General features: G+C 44.4%; 1 protein-coding gene across 1 annotated transcript in view; it reads left to right on the forward strand.

The window, feature by feature from the left end:
• The window catches only part of LOC136578489 (polyamine-modulated factor 1-binding protein 1-like), a 372216-nt gene that overhangs the window by 241742 nt on the left and 112868 nt on the right, over nt 1–17606 (forward strand). The window contains exons 20-21 of the mRNA XM_066578603.1: nt 1315–1377; nt 9309–9418. Coding sequence (XP_066434700.1) covers nt 1315–1377; nt 9309–9418 — 173 coding nt within the window. The remainder of the gene's footprint in view (nt 1–1314; nt 1378–9308; nt 9419–17606) is intronic.

Consider the following 17606-nt stretch of genomic DNA (forward strand, 5'->3'; position numbering starts at 1 on the left):
CGTGTGAAGGAAAAAGCGAAAGTACATACCTTTCAATATGTGGGATTCGCTGCGGATCTTCCATGTGGACGCTGATCGTGGGTTCTGTAACAGGAATCCGGTCGTGTCAAGTTGGCCTTATACTGAAATGTTGAAGTTTGATTCCGAACTTTGCGTTGAGCCACAGGGGTGGCACTGCACCCGCCCTCCCCTCCAGCATGTTTTGTATTTCAGCCGCACTTCAGTAGCGGTGAGCGATTCCTGCGACCTCATTGGTTGTTGGGTACACACCCCCCTTTGGAGATGTGTACGGGTGGGCGGCCTGTTAAATAAGCAGCAGCAGGGCCGTAGGAGGGTCGGCAACTAACCCTAACCCCAACCGTAAACCCTAACTGCTAACCCTAAACCCAAACCCTAACCCTACACCTAACCCTAAACTGTAACCCCCCCCCCCGCAGGTCTCGTGAAGTAGCACTCATGCACATCTCCAAAGGGGCGTGTGTACCCAGCAACCAATGAGGTCACTGGAATCGCTCTCCGCTACTGAAGTGCGGCTGAAATACCATATATGCACCGCTCCAACCACCGGGTCACAGCTAACCGACTCCTGCTGCTCCGCCTCCGTCCTCTACCGTGTATTCAGATGTGCATTTTTTATAGACGTAACGCATAAAAAATATTGCAGCGTGTCCTATTTTGCTCCATAAGTCGCCGGTGAAAGTCTGTAGGAGTGCAATCACAATCGCAGCTGTTATACACGTGCGCGCTGCGTGTTTTACACGTGTTGTCAGGCGGCAGTGAAAACAAAGTAACTTCCATGTGGCCTCCTTGCATTTTTGTTTTGCACGAGTGAAAAACAGACAACACGGATCACACACGGACTCACACGTGCGCTGAAGTCGGTCAGCTTTTCACGGACTGATATTGTATATTTCCGCGTGAATGAGCCCTTTTAGACAGGATCGAACGTTTTAGTTTCTGTTGGGTTTGCGAAAAGAACAAGATGGGGGAAAAAAAACTCGGAATCTGAAATGTTCTTTAAATCAGAGAGTGATATATGTCTAATATTTCATCGCCATAACGGCTCTGAAGATTGAAGCATTTTCCGCATGGTCAACCTTGTTAATTCTTGCTCAGTTCTGCGAATACGACTTCTCCCTATACCTTTTGTTTGTATTAAATGGCAGCAACGTTTCGCGTCTCTGTGGGGCGCAGATGATTGTAGTTTGTGTATCCTGCTACCTTTATGCGAATGTCACAATGTGTGTTTTAATGTGTTTGTATATTTGTAATATTAGCTTGCCTTCTGTGCTAATTGATCTCTTTGTCTCTTAGGTGGCAAACTTGCAAAATGAACTGAAAACCTCAGAAAAGAAATACATTACCGCACAGGGGGAGGTAAGTTCAAAGAAAATGTGTAGCTATTAGCCAAGGTTTGCTATGAACTAACTACTCTATTCTTTGTGGAGTCTAAGACCAAATCCTGCATATTACATGTGTAACAACCATTATCGATGCAAGAGAGAACACATGATACAATGATGGCATCGGAGTCCATATCTTCACTACATGGGGACTCGTTCAATTCCGAATTATTACTGTTTAGTCGTTAGAGCGTCTACCGCGGCCGTCACAGCAGAACGTGGGGACACGGAGTCTTATAGCAGGAGTTGGAGTCCATGGCAGAATGAAAATATTGATTGGTTTACCTTTCATTTGTCTCCTGGACCCTGTATAACATTACAACTGGTCTGGTTTGTCACTTTTCATCCTTTCCTCATTAGGATCACTGTAACATCCATTAGTAATGATTCTGACCGGAGACATAGCAAACGATGCTGCCACGACTTGAGATTACCGCTGCATCGGCAGTATGGAGGAGCAGTAGTGTGAGAAGAGTCGACTTACACTGTGCTGAGCTCTAGAATTGGGGGTCAGGAGAGCGGGTGGGAATGGGACGGGCAGGCACACCGGGTCACGGGTACTTTTACACGGGTCAACTGTTGGGCGCAAATGCGCCCGACGGCCAACCTGGTGATGATCGCTCATGTGCTTTTACACAGGAGCCATTATTGCTCAGTGAATGGAGGCAAAGCAAGTCGGAGATCATGACGGCCCACCCGTCTTCATGCACCGTAAACAGGCAGTCGCTCGTAATTGCCCACTCTCTTCTGAAGGTAGAGCATCAGTAGTGAAAGATTGGAAGTGAGGTTGGCACTTTTTTTGGTTTTTGTTCTTTATGCATCCACCCGTCTTTAATTTACCCCATGAGCGCCAATAAACACCGGAAAGTTGCCCTACAAAAAAAGTCAGTTCTATTGCTAAAGCAGACATTGTCCAGCTGGAGTGATGCATATATTACACCTCCTCTGAAAACTAACCCCCCGCAGCCATACTTTATCAACAACCGGGGGGCACCTCACCAGATAGGCTCACCTCCCATTTTAAGAAACATTTGCGGTTGTGAATTATACTTGCTATTGCTTGGACATATTGCGCTCTGGACCAGCAGGCAAAGAGGCCTTCAGTAAAGTGTGGCATGATAAGTATGCTATAACATGCTAGATATGCCTTTTTGTTGCCCACCTCATGGCTGCTATACAGATACACCAATTTGCAATGCACGTCAACCTATTCTTCTGGATGTCATCATTTCCCCCACTGCAGGACATGGAAGATGCATGCAAAGCACCGTAGAGTTTCTCAAATGCATCTTCCAGGAGCAGGCAAGGTAAGTATTAGCAGGGGACTGTTATGTCAAAAGTCCCTAAATGAATGACATACCACGTTTCCCCGAAAATAAGACAGTGTCTTATATTAATTTTTGTTCAAAAAGGTTTAACTTTTTTACATGTATAGCTGCCTGGACACTATTTAAATTGACTTTTTTAAATTAACTGTTAGCAGGGCTTAATTTTGGGGTAGGGCTTATATTTCAAGCATCCTCAAAAAGCCTGAAAAATCATTTTGCATCCTCAAAAATTCTGGAAAATCATGCTGTGTCTTATTTTCAGGGTATGTCTTATTTTCAGGGACACAGGGTAGCAGTCGCACATAACAACTCCATTCATTACACTAAGACTTCCATCAATGGCTGAGAATTTGTGCGTGAAGGCCCATAGCAATGAATGGAGTGCGGTGTGCATGCTCCTCTTCTGCTTTATTTATGCAGGGGGCTTTAGGACCCTCTTCTGCGGATCAGTGTTAGTCACAGCAGTGAGACCACCATCGATCAGATCGTTATCCCAGATCCTATGGATACCTTTACACCTTTCTTGAACTTTGATGGAGAAGACTTTTGCAGGAGTGATTCTTTATATACATGGTGCACATTGACACAGGTGGGTCTATAGGTCTGATGCACACAGCACGTACACGGTCAGGCCCAATGTCCACGGGCGGATCTGATTTGTGGGCCACCCACGTGGAAGATCCGCAAAGTAAGCCGCCCACAAGAAACATGGGCGTCCGCACATTAACTAAAGCATGCAGATTTGTTTTGCGGACCTTTCGGTCCAGAGAACAAAGCGCAGCATGCTGCATTTCAGTGCGGTTTCCACATGGACGGCATGAAATCAATGGAAGCCATCCGATCCGCGGCCTGTCCTCAATTGAATTGCGGCTCTGCTGCGGATTCCACGTGAAAGCAGGAGTTTAAAGAAAAAAAATCCTCTGCTGTGCATGAGCGTCGGCACATCCGCAGTGAAGAAAATAAAAGACCCGGACGGGTAAGTAAGTATCGTGTTTCCCTGAAAATAAGACAGTGTCTTATATTACTTTTTGTTCAAAAAGGTGCCTGGACACTATTTAAATTGACTTTTTTAATTACCTGTTAGCAGGGCTTAATTTTGGAGTAGGGCTTATATTTCAAGCCTCAATCCTCAAAAAGCCTGAAAAATCATTTTGCATCCTCAAAAATTCTGGAAAATCATGCTAGGTCTTATTTTCAGGGTATGTCTTATTTTCAGGGAAACGGGGTACTGGCCTCGGCCGCCGGGAGGGTCGGATTATGCTGCAGGCTCCTGCATGCGGAATCTGACCCACCTGTGGACACGAGGCTTCACCGTCCAGCAATGCTAGTGAGAAATGAGGTAGTAACAAGACCTCTATTTTTACGGTTATTATCAATGCGGTATAAATTAACGTAGCTGCCTAATTTGCATAAAGTGACTAAAATCTATGATCCTTTCAACTCCTAAATTGCAACCTGGAAAAAGAAACAGAGTCCCGCGTATTAATTTAGTGCATCAAAACACAAAAGAATATCGATCTAATTTGGCCAGAACCTCAGAAATGAATTTTCTTCTCACATTTTTTAAAGGCGCTTTTAGCGATTTATTGAGCAATACGGTGAAAAAGCAAATTTTACGGCAGAAAAAATGATTTCAAGATATATTGAACTTTGATGAATTTGCAATCCGATAAATGTATTAAGCCATTTGGCCTGACTATAATCTAATGAAACCTCATAATGGGATGTATGTGTATACAAAAGCAATTTAGGGGGCGAGCCATTCGGTTTGCATGTAGTAATTGTATGTCAAAGGGAAACTCAACTTTGGAGTTGGAGTATTCATCACCGAGTCCCTTTAGATACAAAGATTATAATTTGCTTTTCAACATACTCACTAAATGAGATAATACTGGAGCTCGGAAATTTAAAAAAGGAGATTGATATCTTCATTGAAAACCCTTGCTAGAAGGGACAACTCCTGCTACAACATGGGTTTTATCAATAAATTATGATCCAATAATCCCGTTCCTCAATCCTTTGAAGATCTATCAAGGGCTTGTCAAACTCTCAGAATGACTAATCATTTTAAGTATGAATTCTTTATTCCCTCCACCAGCATATTCTCCACGCTGTCCGTGGAAACTAATTGATTACCGGGTTTCCAACCCTTTCATCTGATAGGACAGGAGCAGGACGATAAAGGATATCACCTTCCCACTCCAACTCATTTTCTAAACCTTGCGTGATAGAACTGCGAAAGGCATAGCTTTAATTTTTACCGTCCAACGCTGTGATACATTCTCTCTTTTTTTTTTTTTTTTTGCTTAGCCACTTCTTGAATCCCCAATACAAATGTATCTGCAGGGGACTTAGACCACTGCCAGCATCATCATTTTTCCTAGACTGCAATTTCTTTGATGTACCTTGTGAATATGTATGATGTCATCAGTCATGCAAGGAATGACACCAACAAGGTGTGATTTTTCAGGAGATGGGAAGAGGATTCGCAGTATCTCTGTGCAGGACTGCAAATCAAGGAAGGCAGATAGATGTACAGTGGAGTCATCCCCGGTATTGGTAAGGTTTATGCAGTATAAGGCACATCCGTTAGTATACGATTTTCTAATGGGGCTTGTTGATGATCACTCTTTAATATACAGTAAAACAGGTCAATAAAGAATCGCTAAAAAGGGCAGGTTTAGGGTTGATTAGAAGTAGACTATTTGTTTCTATTGTATCCCTATTTTTTGAGAAACTTTGTAATTTATAGTGTTTAAGCATACCCAGAATGACCTGCTATACTATTAGTCAAAAGCTGTGTCTGTCACACACGGACCGGATTCCATTCACTAAATGTTTCCAAAAGACTTCAAGGGATTGTCTCACAATTGACTTTTATCACTTATTCAAAGTCTGATCGATGGCGGTCTTGCCACGGAGACCCCCCACCGATACTGAGAACGAGGGTCCCGAGTCCACTTCTTGTCCTTACCGCAGGATCACTGCACCATCTGCAGTGAGGAGGAGATGGAATAGAGCGGCGGTCATGCATACATAGTGCCAGTCTATTGATTGTCAGACATAGATGAGTACTTGTACTTGGCTATTTCCGTCGTACCCATTGGATTGAATAGAGTGTCACCACACATACACAACCGTCGCTTCCTTCAAGCTCTATGTCACTGCGGGTGGGTGCAGCGAGCCCGTAGGGATGGGAAGACGGGGGCACAGGACCCCCTTGGTCGGGATCAGTGGGGCTTCCAGCATTGAGACCAACACTGATTAGAATCTTCTCATTCATCCCTAAAAGTCAGTAGTGAGACAACCTCTTTAAAGGAATGCCAAGATTAAGAGCTATACCCTATCGGCAGGATAGAGAATAACTGTCTGATCCATGAGGGATCACTTATACCCCGATTCTTTAAGAGTCCTTGAATGTATGGAACTGATAGGCATTGTTAAATTCAAGCACTTGGCTATATCCAACAGTTCAGTTGAATTAAATAATGGAGTGTGGTGTGCATGCTCCACTTCTGCTTTAGGACCCTCTTCTGCGGATCAGTGTTAGTCACAGCAGTGAGACCACCATCGATCAGATCGTTATCCCAGATCCTATGGATACCTTTACACCTTTCTTGAACTTTGATAGAGAAGACTTTTGCAGGAGTGATTCTTTATATACATGGTGCACATTGACACAGGTGGGTCTATAGGTCTGATGCACACAGCACGTACACTGTCAGGCCCAATGTCCACGGGCGGATCTGATTTGTGGGCCACCCGTGTGGAAGATCCGCAAATTAAGCTGCCCAGCCCACAAGAAACATGGGCGTCCGCACATGAATTAAAGCATGCAGATTTGTTTTGCGGACCTTTCGGTCCAGAGAACAAAGCGCAGCATGCTGCATTTCAGTGCGGTTCCCACACGGACAGCTTCCCTTGAAATCAATGGAAGCCGTCCGATCCGCGGCCTGTCCGCAATTGAATTGCGGATCTGCTGCGGATTCCACAGGAAAGCAGTAGTTTAAAGAAAAAAAGAACTCCGCTGTGCATGAGCGTCGGCACATCCGCAGTGAAGAAAATAAAAGACCCGGACAGGTCAGTAGTGTCCTCAGCCGCGGGGAGGGTTGGATTATGCTACGGGTTCCCGCATGCGGAATCTGACCCACCCGAGGCTTCCTGGCCTTCTCAGCCAGACACTCTCCTCCACTGCAGTAGGAACAACCCTTTTTATATCACTGACCACACCTGTGGGTGTTTTCCCTCTTACTTCAGGCACCAGACCAATTGTCTGTTGCCCCCTCCAGGCCATCCTCTGTAGCGCACCCCTACAACTCATTGTCAAATAAATCGCTCCAGCAATGAGGGCAATGTACCACTCCACAGCAAAGACCATCATCAGCGCCCAAACTAAACCCATATACAGTCCAGTTTGATCGTTCATGACACCACTGCTAATTGAGGTGACAGTGAGTGGGTGTCAAAGGCAGTGCACATACTGGGCTCTGTGAGACCAAATGCCCTTCAGCCAAGCACCTAGAAATGGTTCCAGCACACAGAGGCCTGTAATAATGGTGCCACCTGTTTCTGGATGATGGACAACGAAACAATTGGAGTTGCTCGTGCCTCTCAGACGATCCTCTCTACTGGTGGTCTGTCGAGGGCGTTCTGAGCCTGGTCGCCTTCATGTATGCACTAGTCCCAACACCTCCTAACAGTCTGGAATGGCCCAAGTGACCGGCAATTCTTCAATACAACCATTCTGTTTCTCACATTCCAATAATGCGCCCCCCTCAAACTATGTTAACTGGGCAAAGTCTTCAATTGCATGGACGTAAAGGCACCTAGTGGTCAACAAGCTCTACAGAAGCAGAAAGCAAGTAGCCTCTGAGAGTCCTTTTCTAGGCCAAGGGTGGGGCCACTTTTAGGTCCTCAGGCGGTAATACCATTCATCTAATCACACCACAATTCTAATCATTTGCATATCTGCCTGAGATGTAACTGCTTGCAGAGTTTTGCAGAAAAATTACATCTCTTTGACAACGAGTATTAAAAGGAAGTGACTGGTTTGTTACTCAACGGTTGTACAGGATTAGAAAATGAGCCTGTTTTTTTTTCCAGAAATAGCACCACTCTTGCCCATGTACTGTTTTTCATACTTTGATCGTGAAGAGTTTATAGCAGTAAATTATATCTAGGACACACAAAGCAATATAGATCTTAAAATCATACTCTATCCTACCAAAGGTATTTGAACACCCCTATCAGTAGAATGGATTGTGTCCTATTAGCATGGCACATGCCCTAAACCATGCTATATAAGATGCAGACCCTTGGAGGTTTGAACCACAGTTTGTGACAAGCTCTTCACATTATTGGATACATGGGTTATACTGCTGCACACAAGACGTCCATCATGAAGTACAATGCGTCGGCCCATCTACAATGGTGCAAGAGGCATCGTCAGTGGGCAGCTGAGCAGTGGAAGAATGTTCTACGTAGTGATAATCGCCCTACTCCGTCTTCAAATCAGATGGACGTACCTGCGAGTTGAGGATGCCGGGGGAACGCCTTTTTGCTTGAGTTTGGTGTGCCAGTTAACTCCCGTGGAGGTTCTGTTATGGTCTTGGGATGTTTTTTGTGGCTAAGTCTGTTGGTTGTAGTGGCAAGAACCTTAAAAACACGGAGGTGTACCCTGACGTTATAGGCAATAATGTGCTGCCGACAAAGTGTCAATACTCTGGAAATGGTCAGCAATACGTCTAACAAGACAACACGCCTTGTCACAAATCCAACACTGTTTTATGTTGGTTTGAGAAAATGGATGTTCCACGATTAGACCGTCTGCACAGAGTCCCAACCTGAACCCTACTGGGACAAACTAGAATGTCAAATCAGGAAATATTAACACCGTCCATCTTCTTTGGGAGAACTCACCAGACGTTTGCTGAATGCATGGAGGGAAATACCAGCTGAAGTGTAACAGGCGCTAATTGAAAGTATGCCCCGATGTCATTAGGGCCAAAGGAGGACTCACTAAGTGTCCAATTACCTTTGGTAGGACAAAGTGTAACAGTAATCATTTTGTATAGTTTCACTTGTAATTATCTCTTTAATAACTAATTACAAGACAATACACTTTTGTTTAAAAGTAAGCCCTAACTTTTTCCTCCCCTCTGATGTTGTCCCGGTTGCAGTAGTTTTGACTGCACACCTCAGTGGCAAATACTGCATCTTCTTCACGAGAGTCGTACCATGAACATTAACCTAGAACTATGGCTTAAACATTACAAGTTGTAGCGGCTCTTTTCATATCAGTTTTTTTATAATATAAGGCTGATTTGAATTAAACAACCTCTGGAGGTAGAGTAATGCATATTATAGTAAACTGGTAAATGTAAAGCGTGGGAAAGGTTCAGGCATTCCATCTTACATATTGAATCAATTAATAGCATGTACAAGGAAACCATGATTATTTGAAGGAGTGGAGAAAAATGACTTGATTCTTTACAAGTATTACAGACTATTATTAGTATTCCAGATAGCCCTTGTTCTAGGGAGTCCATCATAGTCTTTGATCTGTCTATATCCACAGCTGGAAATCCTGCGCCGAGCTCTAGAAGCAACACAAACTGACAACAGTCGCCTCCAGAAGGAAAGTGAATTTGTGGCTGCAAATGTTAATCAGTGGATCAAAGAACAAAAGTAAGTAAATTTTGATAAACGCCGCCCGGTATTTTCTGCATTGTTTGAAGCATCTTTTTTTTTTTGGGGGGGGGGGGGGGGGAGTTGTTAAACAGTCACAAATATGGCGTTTTTTTTTTTGTTTTTTTTTATTACACCGAGGCCTGGTTTATTCGTTTATTTTAGTGACTTTTTTGTTTGCTTCTCAAGTAGTTTTTGTAACTTTTTTTTTTTTTGGGTGGCAGGGGCGTCTGAGCGAAAGCATTAACTTTAGCTATGACTTTTTTAAAATGATACTAGTTCATTGTTCTGAAGTTTCTGTGAGTTATTGAAATCTGGAAGGAATGTTAACATAAAAATTATATAATAGGCCACATTATTATGTTATGTTGCTTGGAAGCAAAGTGTATTACGGAGGTGGGGTGTATTTCCTTGTGAGCCGGCTCCTTTTGTGCAGCTTTTATACATAGTTTTGTATTTCTGTTCTCTCAATATGTCTATAATTATGTTTGCTTAAAATGAAATCTCTTACCTCTGTCTGGATTCTCTACAAGCCCTGTTGCCGTGTGTGACTAATGCATCGCTGGGTAACGTCATTTATGTCATTGATGCTGCTTTTTACGATTTATATAACCATAGGTTCCTATTGGTCTGGCAGTGTCACGTGACCTGGTCAGTAGGACAGCTCCTCTCCTATGGCTGCTGTCATTGCATGTTGTAATAGGATTTACTTGTAGGGGTAATAGTGCAGAATTTTTAATTAAAAGGGTTGTCTGAGTTTAAAGGCCTACTTTCAAATACCCGGTGAGGGACTTTTCGCATAGGCGGAATTAGCCAGCAGGGTGCGCCGCAATCCGCAGTAAATTCTGCACCAAAGTCTCCCCACCTTCATGGAGATTTGATGCGGAATTGAAAACGGCTCATTTCTGACGGCAATTCCACATTAAAATCCTCCACGAGAATTGCAGAATTTGTAGTCTCGGTTTTAGGTGTGTAATTCGGGCTAATTCCAGTCCATACGAAAGCAATCTAAGGGTGCTTTCACACCATTGGACTATTTCTGAAATCGCCACTTAAAGACATGCAGAATTGTCTTCGTCTTCAGGTGCGAGGCGTGTGACCAAAAACATCACTCCGCCTCCTCTATGACAACACACCGTGCATTTTTGGTCACATGCCCCGCCCTATTTAGCCATTTTATGGATGAGGAAGACGTCGAGACGCGTGGTCAGATGAGCAGGGGACGTGAATTCTGTGATTCAGCCAATCGTAACAATAGGCAGGCGCTTCTTGTCCTGTAGAGAAAACCTTTCACCAATCATCGCATCATCAAAGGCAGGATTACAATTAAAGAAAGCATCTCTATATAGATAATACAGGATCCACCGTTCACAATAGGTGATGGTCACAGCTCACCTCCCTCTTCCTGCACCGGTCACAGGGCATGCTCACAACACTCTCCCATAGAAGTCAGTAAGTCCCCTCCTGTCCATTATATCTATGACCTATGAGGCTGCTGTATCAACGTCCGCAGTGTCAGCTGTGGGTGTGCCGCGGTCCGGACGGCTTCCGTTGACTATAATGGAAGCCATTCCTGCCGGACTTGCAGAAAAATGGAGCATGCTGCGTTTTTTTCCCTGCGAGCGATCCGCACACAGAAGAAAAAATGACATCTGCAGGTATTTAAATACCTGCGGATGCCCAAGGATAGTCTATGAGTCTATGGGCATATTGAACTGCATATCGTCCGTGCGGGAGACCCTCGAAGATTCCGCAATTTATTTATGCCTGTGGACATGAAGCTTTAGGCCGCCTGCAGACGGCTGGGTCGAATCCGGCTGCGAGAATTCTCGTTGCGGGACCCGACCCGTGCGTGTGCAGAGAGCAGCGCGGAACTCACCAGCTCCCGCAGCTCCAGCTCTTTCATGTGCTGGCAGCCGGCGCATGCGCAAAGCAGAGCCGTCGGCCGGGGAGTGACGTTTCTGAATTAGAGCATGCTGCGGTCTGTTTTCTGCGCGTGATTTCACGCAGACAAACCGCGTCCGTCTGCATAAGATTGCGTATTGTAATGCAATCCTATGCAGGCGTGTAGGGGCGGAAATTCTGCGGGGAATCCCGCCGCGGAATTTCCGCCCGTCTGCAGGCGGCCTTAGATCTGTTTTTTATTATACTTATATTTCTAAGGCCTCATGTCCACTAGGAAATTCGGGCCAGCGCGGATTCTCCATGCAGAATCCCACAGCGTGACCCTCCTTTCACGGGGACATGAGGCCTGAAAATAGATTTTTCTTACCTGTCCGGACGCTGCGGGTTCCCGTCCGTCGCGGCCGGATCTTCTTTCTCTCTGCCCGGCGGACGTGCTCAGCACGCTGGCAGTGTGCCGCGCGCATGTGCCGTGCACTCTTTTTTTTTTTTTTTTTCTTTTTGAACTCCTGCTCTCCCGTGCTGGAGAGCAGAAATTCAGCTGCAGGTGTACCGCAGGACCGGACGCTTTCTATAGGCTTCTATGGTAGCCTGCATGAGCCGTCTGCGCGGGAGACCCGCAGAAAATGGAACATGCTGTGTTTTCTCTCACGTGCGGGAGAAAACGCAAATCCATTAAAATGCCATCCGCGGGTGCAAATTTCAATTTACTAGCCCGCGAATGGCCAATGGATCCCTATGGGCAAAATTGAATGCGGAATCCGCAATTCAATTTTGCTAGTGGACATGAGGCCTAAATGTTCCAGTTTTCACACTGGCCACTAGGGCAATCACAAGCAGATCTATCCTTTTCTCTGTAGCTCACTTGTCAGCTGTGCTGTATGTATGGACATGGGATGAAGAAAGTCATCTTTTATATAGAGGGTGGGCAAGTTAGTGACATCTTTATTGCACTGCTAGAATCTTAGGTAAGGTAGCATCACTATATGCTACACACACATATAAGGCCCAGTGTGCATCCGCCTGATCTCTAGGGTGGCTGCACTCCATCACATACTGGAGACTGTGAAAATAGGACATTTCTCCGTCGATTGACTTCCATTCATTTCAGATGCCATAAAGCGCACACCCTGCTGAGCTGACGGTACAAGAAGTACAGGAAGGAGGCCTGTGTCTCCAATGTGACAATGCCCAGGATATGTTTTATTAATAAAGAAAGTATCTACAACATTAAAAAAGAGCAAAAACATTATATATTGGTCAGCCTTAACATAAGAACTAGAGATGAGCGAACGTGCTCGTTTAGGACAATTACTCGATCGAGCATCGCTTTTTTCGAGTAACTGCCTACTCGGGCGAAAAGATTCGGGGGGGCGGCGGGGGGAGCGCGGAATAACAGGGGGGAGCTCTCTCTCTCTAACCCACCCCCCACTCCCCACCACAACCCCCCGCTCACCCACGGCGCCCCCCGAATCTTTTCGGCTGATTAGGCAGTTACTCGAAAAAAGCGATGCTCGATCAAATAATTGCTCTAAACGAGCACGTTCGCTCTTCAATAATAAGAACCGCAGATAGTCAATGTTATTTCCTTTAACTATCTTGTGACCATGGCCTCAGGGGTGGCATATGTTCGGTGGCAAGACACCAGTCCGTTCTTGAGGTTGATGTTCTGGAATTGGGAAAGATAAGCAAATGTAAGGATCTTAATGATATTGACAATAGTAAAATTGTGATTATTAAGCGATTGGGTCACATGATCTCTAAAATAGCAGGTCTGGTGGGGTCTTCCCAGTAGGCACTGGTTAGTACCTACCGAAAGGGGTGCAAGACAGCACAACTGGTAAACCAGTGACAGAGTCATTGCCAACCAAGGCTTTGCAAAGTTGCTTCATTTGTTATTTCAGATGCATTGGGTGCATCAATAAAAATTGTTTGGACAGGTGTACCTAACCTTTATGTATTCTGTAATTTAAATATATATTTGTATTTCATTCTGTTTGTCCAATGTAGGGCTTATTTCATTAAGGGTATATATCTCTTTAAATAGTATCGCACCAGTTCTGATTTCATTCTAAATATTGTTCTAATGACTTGTTTCCTATGCTGCATGTGAGAACCGTACTGGTTTAAAACACATAAGCGTGGACTCCTGTTTTGGCCACATCTTAACGTTTTTTTTAGTATTTGGTAATAAAGAAGATTTTTGTTCTATCCAGATGTGCCGATGCTCTTCTTCTTACTTTTAAGACCGTGTACAGCAGCACTGAGCAGTGGAGATGTAAATAAATGGCAACAAATCACTCGCCATTAGTTCTAATAGCATGCCTGCTTTGAGTTTCTGCTTCTCTCATCGTCCTCCCTTTGCTCTGTTCTTATAGACTTCAATGAGCTTAGTGACTTGTTCCCCCTCCTACACTTCCTGTTATCACATTGACTATCCTATAAGCACAAGTTGTTATATGACCACTTAAGTTCACTTTTATTTTGCAGGGTTTTTTTTTTTCTAATTACGCAGAGTTTTAGTTTATTCTATCCTTGTACAAGTAAGAGATACATATGATTGAACAGTCAAGGAACTTTTTTTTATTGTCTGCATTTCCCTAATCATTTCATTATGCATTAGGAAGTTCCCGGGGAATAAGCTTTGCTGACAGTTAAATCCCACATTTATCAATTAGGAGACTCTAGTCAAAAGAAATAGGTGTCCTACATTAAATTTACAGTTAAAGCAAACCTCCAGACAAAAATTAAAACTTGACAGGGCTTCTGAATTTTCATGCATAGTAAATTTGTACCGTCCTTTAAATTTAAGCTTCACCATTTTTATCGACTGCCTTTAGTTATTTACAGAAGAAGAACCTGCATTCTGTCGGCCTTAATAACTTCTATCCAGGGGCGTGTGGGATGCATATGGTATAGCGTGCTACAGAAAGGTATTCGTACTGTCATGGTATGTCCTTTCCCTGGCTCACCTGTCACTGGGTCAGCACTGCCAATCTCCACACGGTGCACCTGGTCCACCACTAAGTTACTTCCCTTCCTTTAAAGGGATAGTCTATCCACTTCTAACACATCCCCTACAAATTAGCCGCCACCCCCAGCTATATAGGCACCCTTCCCTCATGGAGGATGCCTAAGCAATTGGTCCCATCAGCTATTGTGACAAAGTCCCTGTTTGTATATGATGGTTCTGCCTTCTTGATCATTCGGACTTGTTATGCCCTCTGACTTTGTATTCTGGACTGCGGTATCGCCTGCTGCCTACACAGACCTTCTGCTTGCACATTTATTGCACCTCTATCGCCAGCCCTGATTAAAGTCTGTTCTCTGGACAAACTTGTTCACACCATCAGGTACTGCGCCCGAACCCAGTGAGCATCAGAACTGTACCATGGAGAAATGGAAGAAGGCGGTCTGGTCTGATGAATCCCATTTCAGTTACAGTACATGGTATATGTACATTGTACCCGAGGAAGAGGTGACTCCAGGAAACTTTGAGAAGCAAGTCAGTGGAGGCAATGTGAAACTTTGAGGAACCTTGGGTCCTGGTATCCACAAGGATGTTACTTTGACACATACCCAGACCTACGTAGACATTGTTGTTGACCATGGACACCCTTTTAGGGCAGTGGTATTCTTTAAAGGCAGTGACCTCTCTCTGTAGGATGATACCCCGTGCCATACTGCAAAATGTTGGGGGGGAATGGTTTGAGGAGCAAGACAAATAGTTCAAGGTGATGACTGGAACGCCAAATACCAAACCAACGGAGCATCTGTAGGATGTGCTGGAGAAACCAGTCTGCTTCATGGAGGTCGCACCTCGCTAATACCGGACTTCAAGAACCTGCTTCTAATGTCTTGGTTGCAGATAAACAGGATGCCTTTATAGGTCTTGTGTAGTCCACGGTTCGTTGGCCAAAGCTGTTTTGCTGGCACAATGGGGATCTACACAATATTAGGCAGGCGACATTACTGCCTTTGGTGATTGGTATATAACACTACATTTCCCCTACTGCAGGTAATAGTGTGCAGACAAAACATCCCTTGGTGATGGCAGCTGAATGCAGGATTTTAGAAGTCAGACCCCGAAATGGTCAGTTTATAACGTGGGGGTTGGTTATTATGGATGGTTGTCCTTATATGACATCTCTAGATAACTGCAAAGATCTGCGTAACCCCATAGCCTCATAGGGTGCTATTCCATGACAGCATTTCTCCGCTGCTAAACGCAGGTGGAGCTCTGCTGACTGCGGCCGGCATCTGTATTTGTTACGCTGTAAACCTGCATGACACAATCAGCATTGCTCCACCTGCATTTTGCAGAGGAGAAGTGCTCATCTAATCACACCATAAGGCCGTGTTCACACGGGGCGCAATTGCTGCCAAATGTCTGCGCAGACTTTCCGCATGGGAATTCATCATGCATTTTTAAACCTGAAACTAGGCAGCAAAGTGGACGATATTCGCAAAAATCTGTTTTGCATACTGCGGACAAGCCACGCGGAAACTGAAATGCGGCGCGGAATTCAAATCCCCGACATGTCAATTTAGGTGCCGTTTCCGCTGTGGACTCTCTTCACTTCATGGAGATTTCCGCAATGCATGCAGGCTGAAAAGCTGCTTCAAACCAGTGCCAAATGGCGCGAGTGTTTAAGCAGCCTTTCTGCTTCGGAATTTCCATGCGGTCCCACGAGAACCCCAGCCTAAAGAACCTTTAAACGTGGGTGGAATTATTCCGCACCGCATTCCCTATGGGCCCGTGCTGATTTGGATGTGGAATGAGAACGGTTTAATTCTATCAGCAATTTCACATCAAGATCCACAATAAGACTTGCAGATCTTGGTGTGGCATTTAATGCGGCTTGTGGTGCTCTCCACAGGCGATGCCTAAAATGATGAACTTTATTGATTAAAGGTCTGAATGTAGTAGAACAAATTGTGTTCGTCTCACAGTAGAGCGGTTTCCTGGCGTGCAGAATGAAGTATAACTGCAACGTCCAGAAACACGTGACAACAATAGGAATATGAGGAATCCTTATATGTCGGTACTCTAATGAGTCGGCCACTCTCAAATATAAATGGCTACAAACATGAGGTCCAACATGGATCCTCAAAAAGAGATCAATTGACTTGATCATAGTTATAGCGCCTAGCGTGTGGTGCTGAATGTAGAACATTCAAACGGATCTCTGATATAGAAGAAATTAGCCCGTGAGACTTACCGCAGCGCATGGTAAATTCTGCACAAGAATCCGCATGGCTACCTGCAGATTTTGATGCAGTAGAAAATGGCTTAAATCTGCCTGCAATTCTTCATCAAAATCCGCAGTTAGACCTGCAGACTTCCGCAGCGACAGCCTAAGCTATATGTAGGTGGATTAATTCCGCCATTTTGAAAGATCCCTACAGCTGCTGTTTCATTAGCGGCGTTATCGTAAGTGCAGATAGGAGAGATGAAACAATACCTTTGCAACGCCACCTATTGGAAGGCTGCATTCCTGCAAGTCAATGTTAGACTCTTTATACAAGCCTTGTAAGAATGACTGGAAATTGAAAGCCAAGCCAGAATCATTGTTACAAGGCTTGTATAAAAAGTCTAACATTGACTTGCAGGAACGCTGCCTTCCAATAGGTGGAGCTGCAGAAGTATTGTTCATCTCCCTTATTTGCATATTACCCAGAGGAGCATGAATGGCCTTATAAGTCACCTCACTCACTCACCTTCTAGTTGCTCGCCCTAAGGAGAAAAGACAGCGTTCCTGACCGGTTATCGTTAGTGTAAAAGCACTAATTGCACTTGTAGGATCAGCCCAGCAATTGTTGGGAAAACTCAAGTGCTACTCAGCTGCTATCACTCATTTGATGAAACCATTAATTGTTAATTACTCTTGGCTGCCGAATGTTTCAGATAGACCGTTCTAGGACAGATTCGCTCAGCTATCGGAGCCGGCTGAATTGCAGCCCGTGTGGTTATAGGTTGACGATCGGGGTAGGTTACCATTCTGATACAGATTAGTTCAGGACTCCTCATAGTTTATACTACACGGCTTTACAACTGTGTAGAAACTCGCTGTCATGTATACAGACGTAATGTTTAATTCTCTATCACCGGAACACTATTGCTTGATTTTATTTTCTTAAGCCGTTTGATTTTCTTTTCTGTCTTATTTAGCGAAGTATCAAATGTTCACCCGAAACTGCAAAAGTGAAAAACCTTTAAATACCACACATGTCACATATCCTATGTATACGGATCCAAGTTTAGTCTGTGTTTTTATTATATTAT

The sequence above is a fragment of the Eleutherodactylus coqui genome, chromosome 9, assembly GCF_035609145.1.
Source record: "Eleutherodactylus coqui strain aEleCoq1 chromosome 9, aEleCoq1.hap1, whole genome shotgun sequence".
NCBI lineage: Eukaryota > Metazoa > Chordata > Amphibia > Anura > Eleutherodactylidae > Eleutherodactylus > Eleutherodactylus coqui.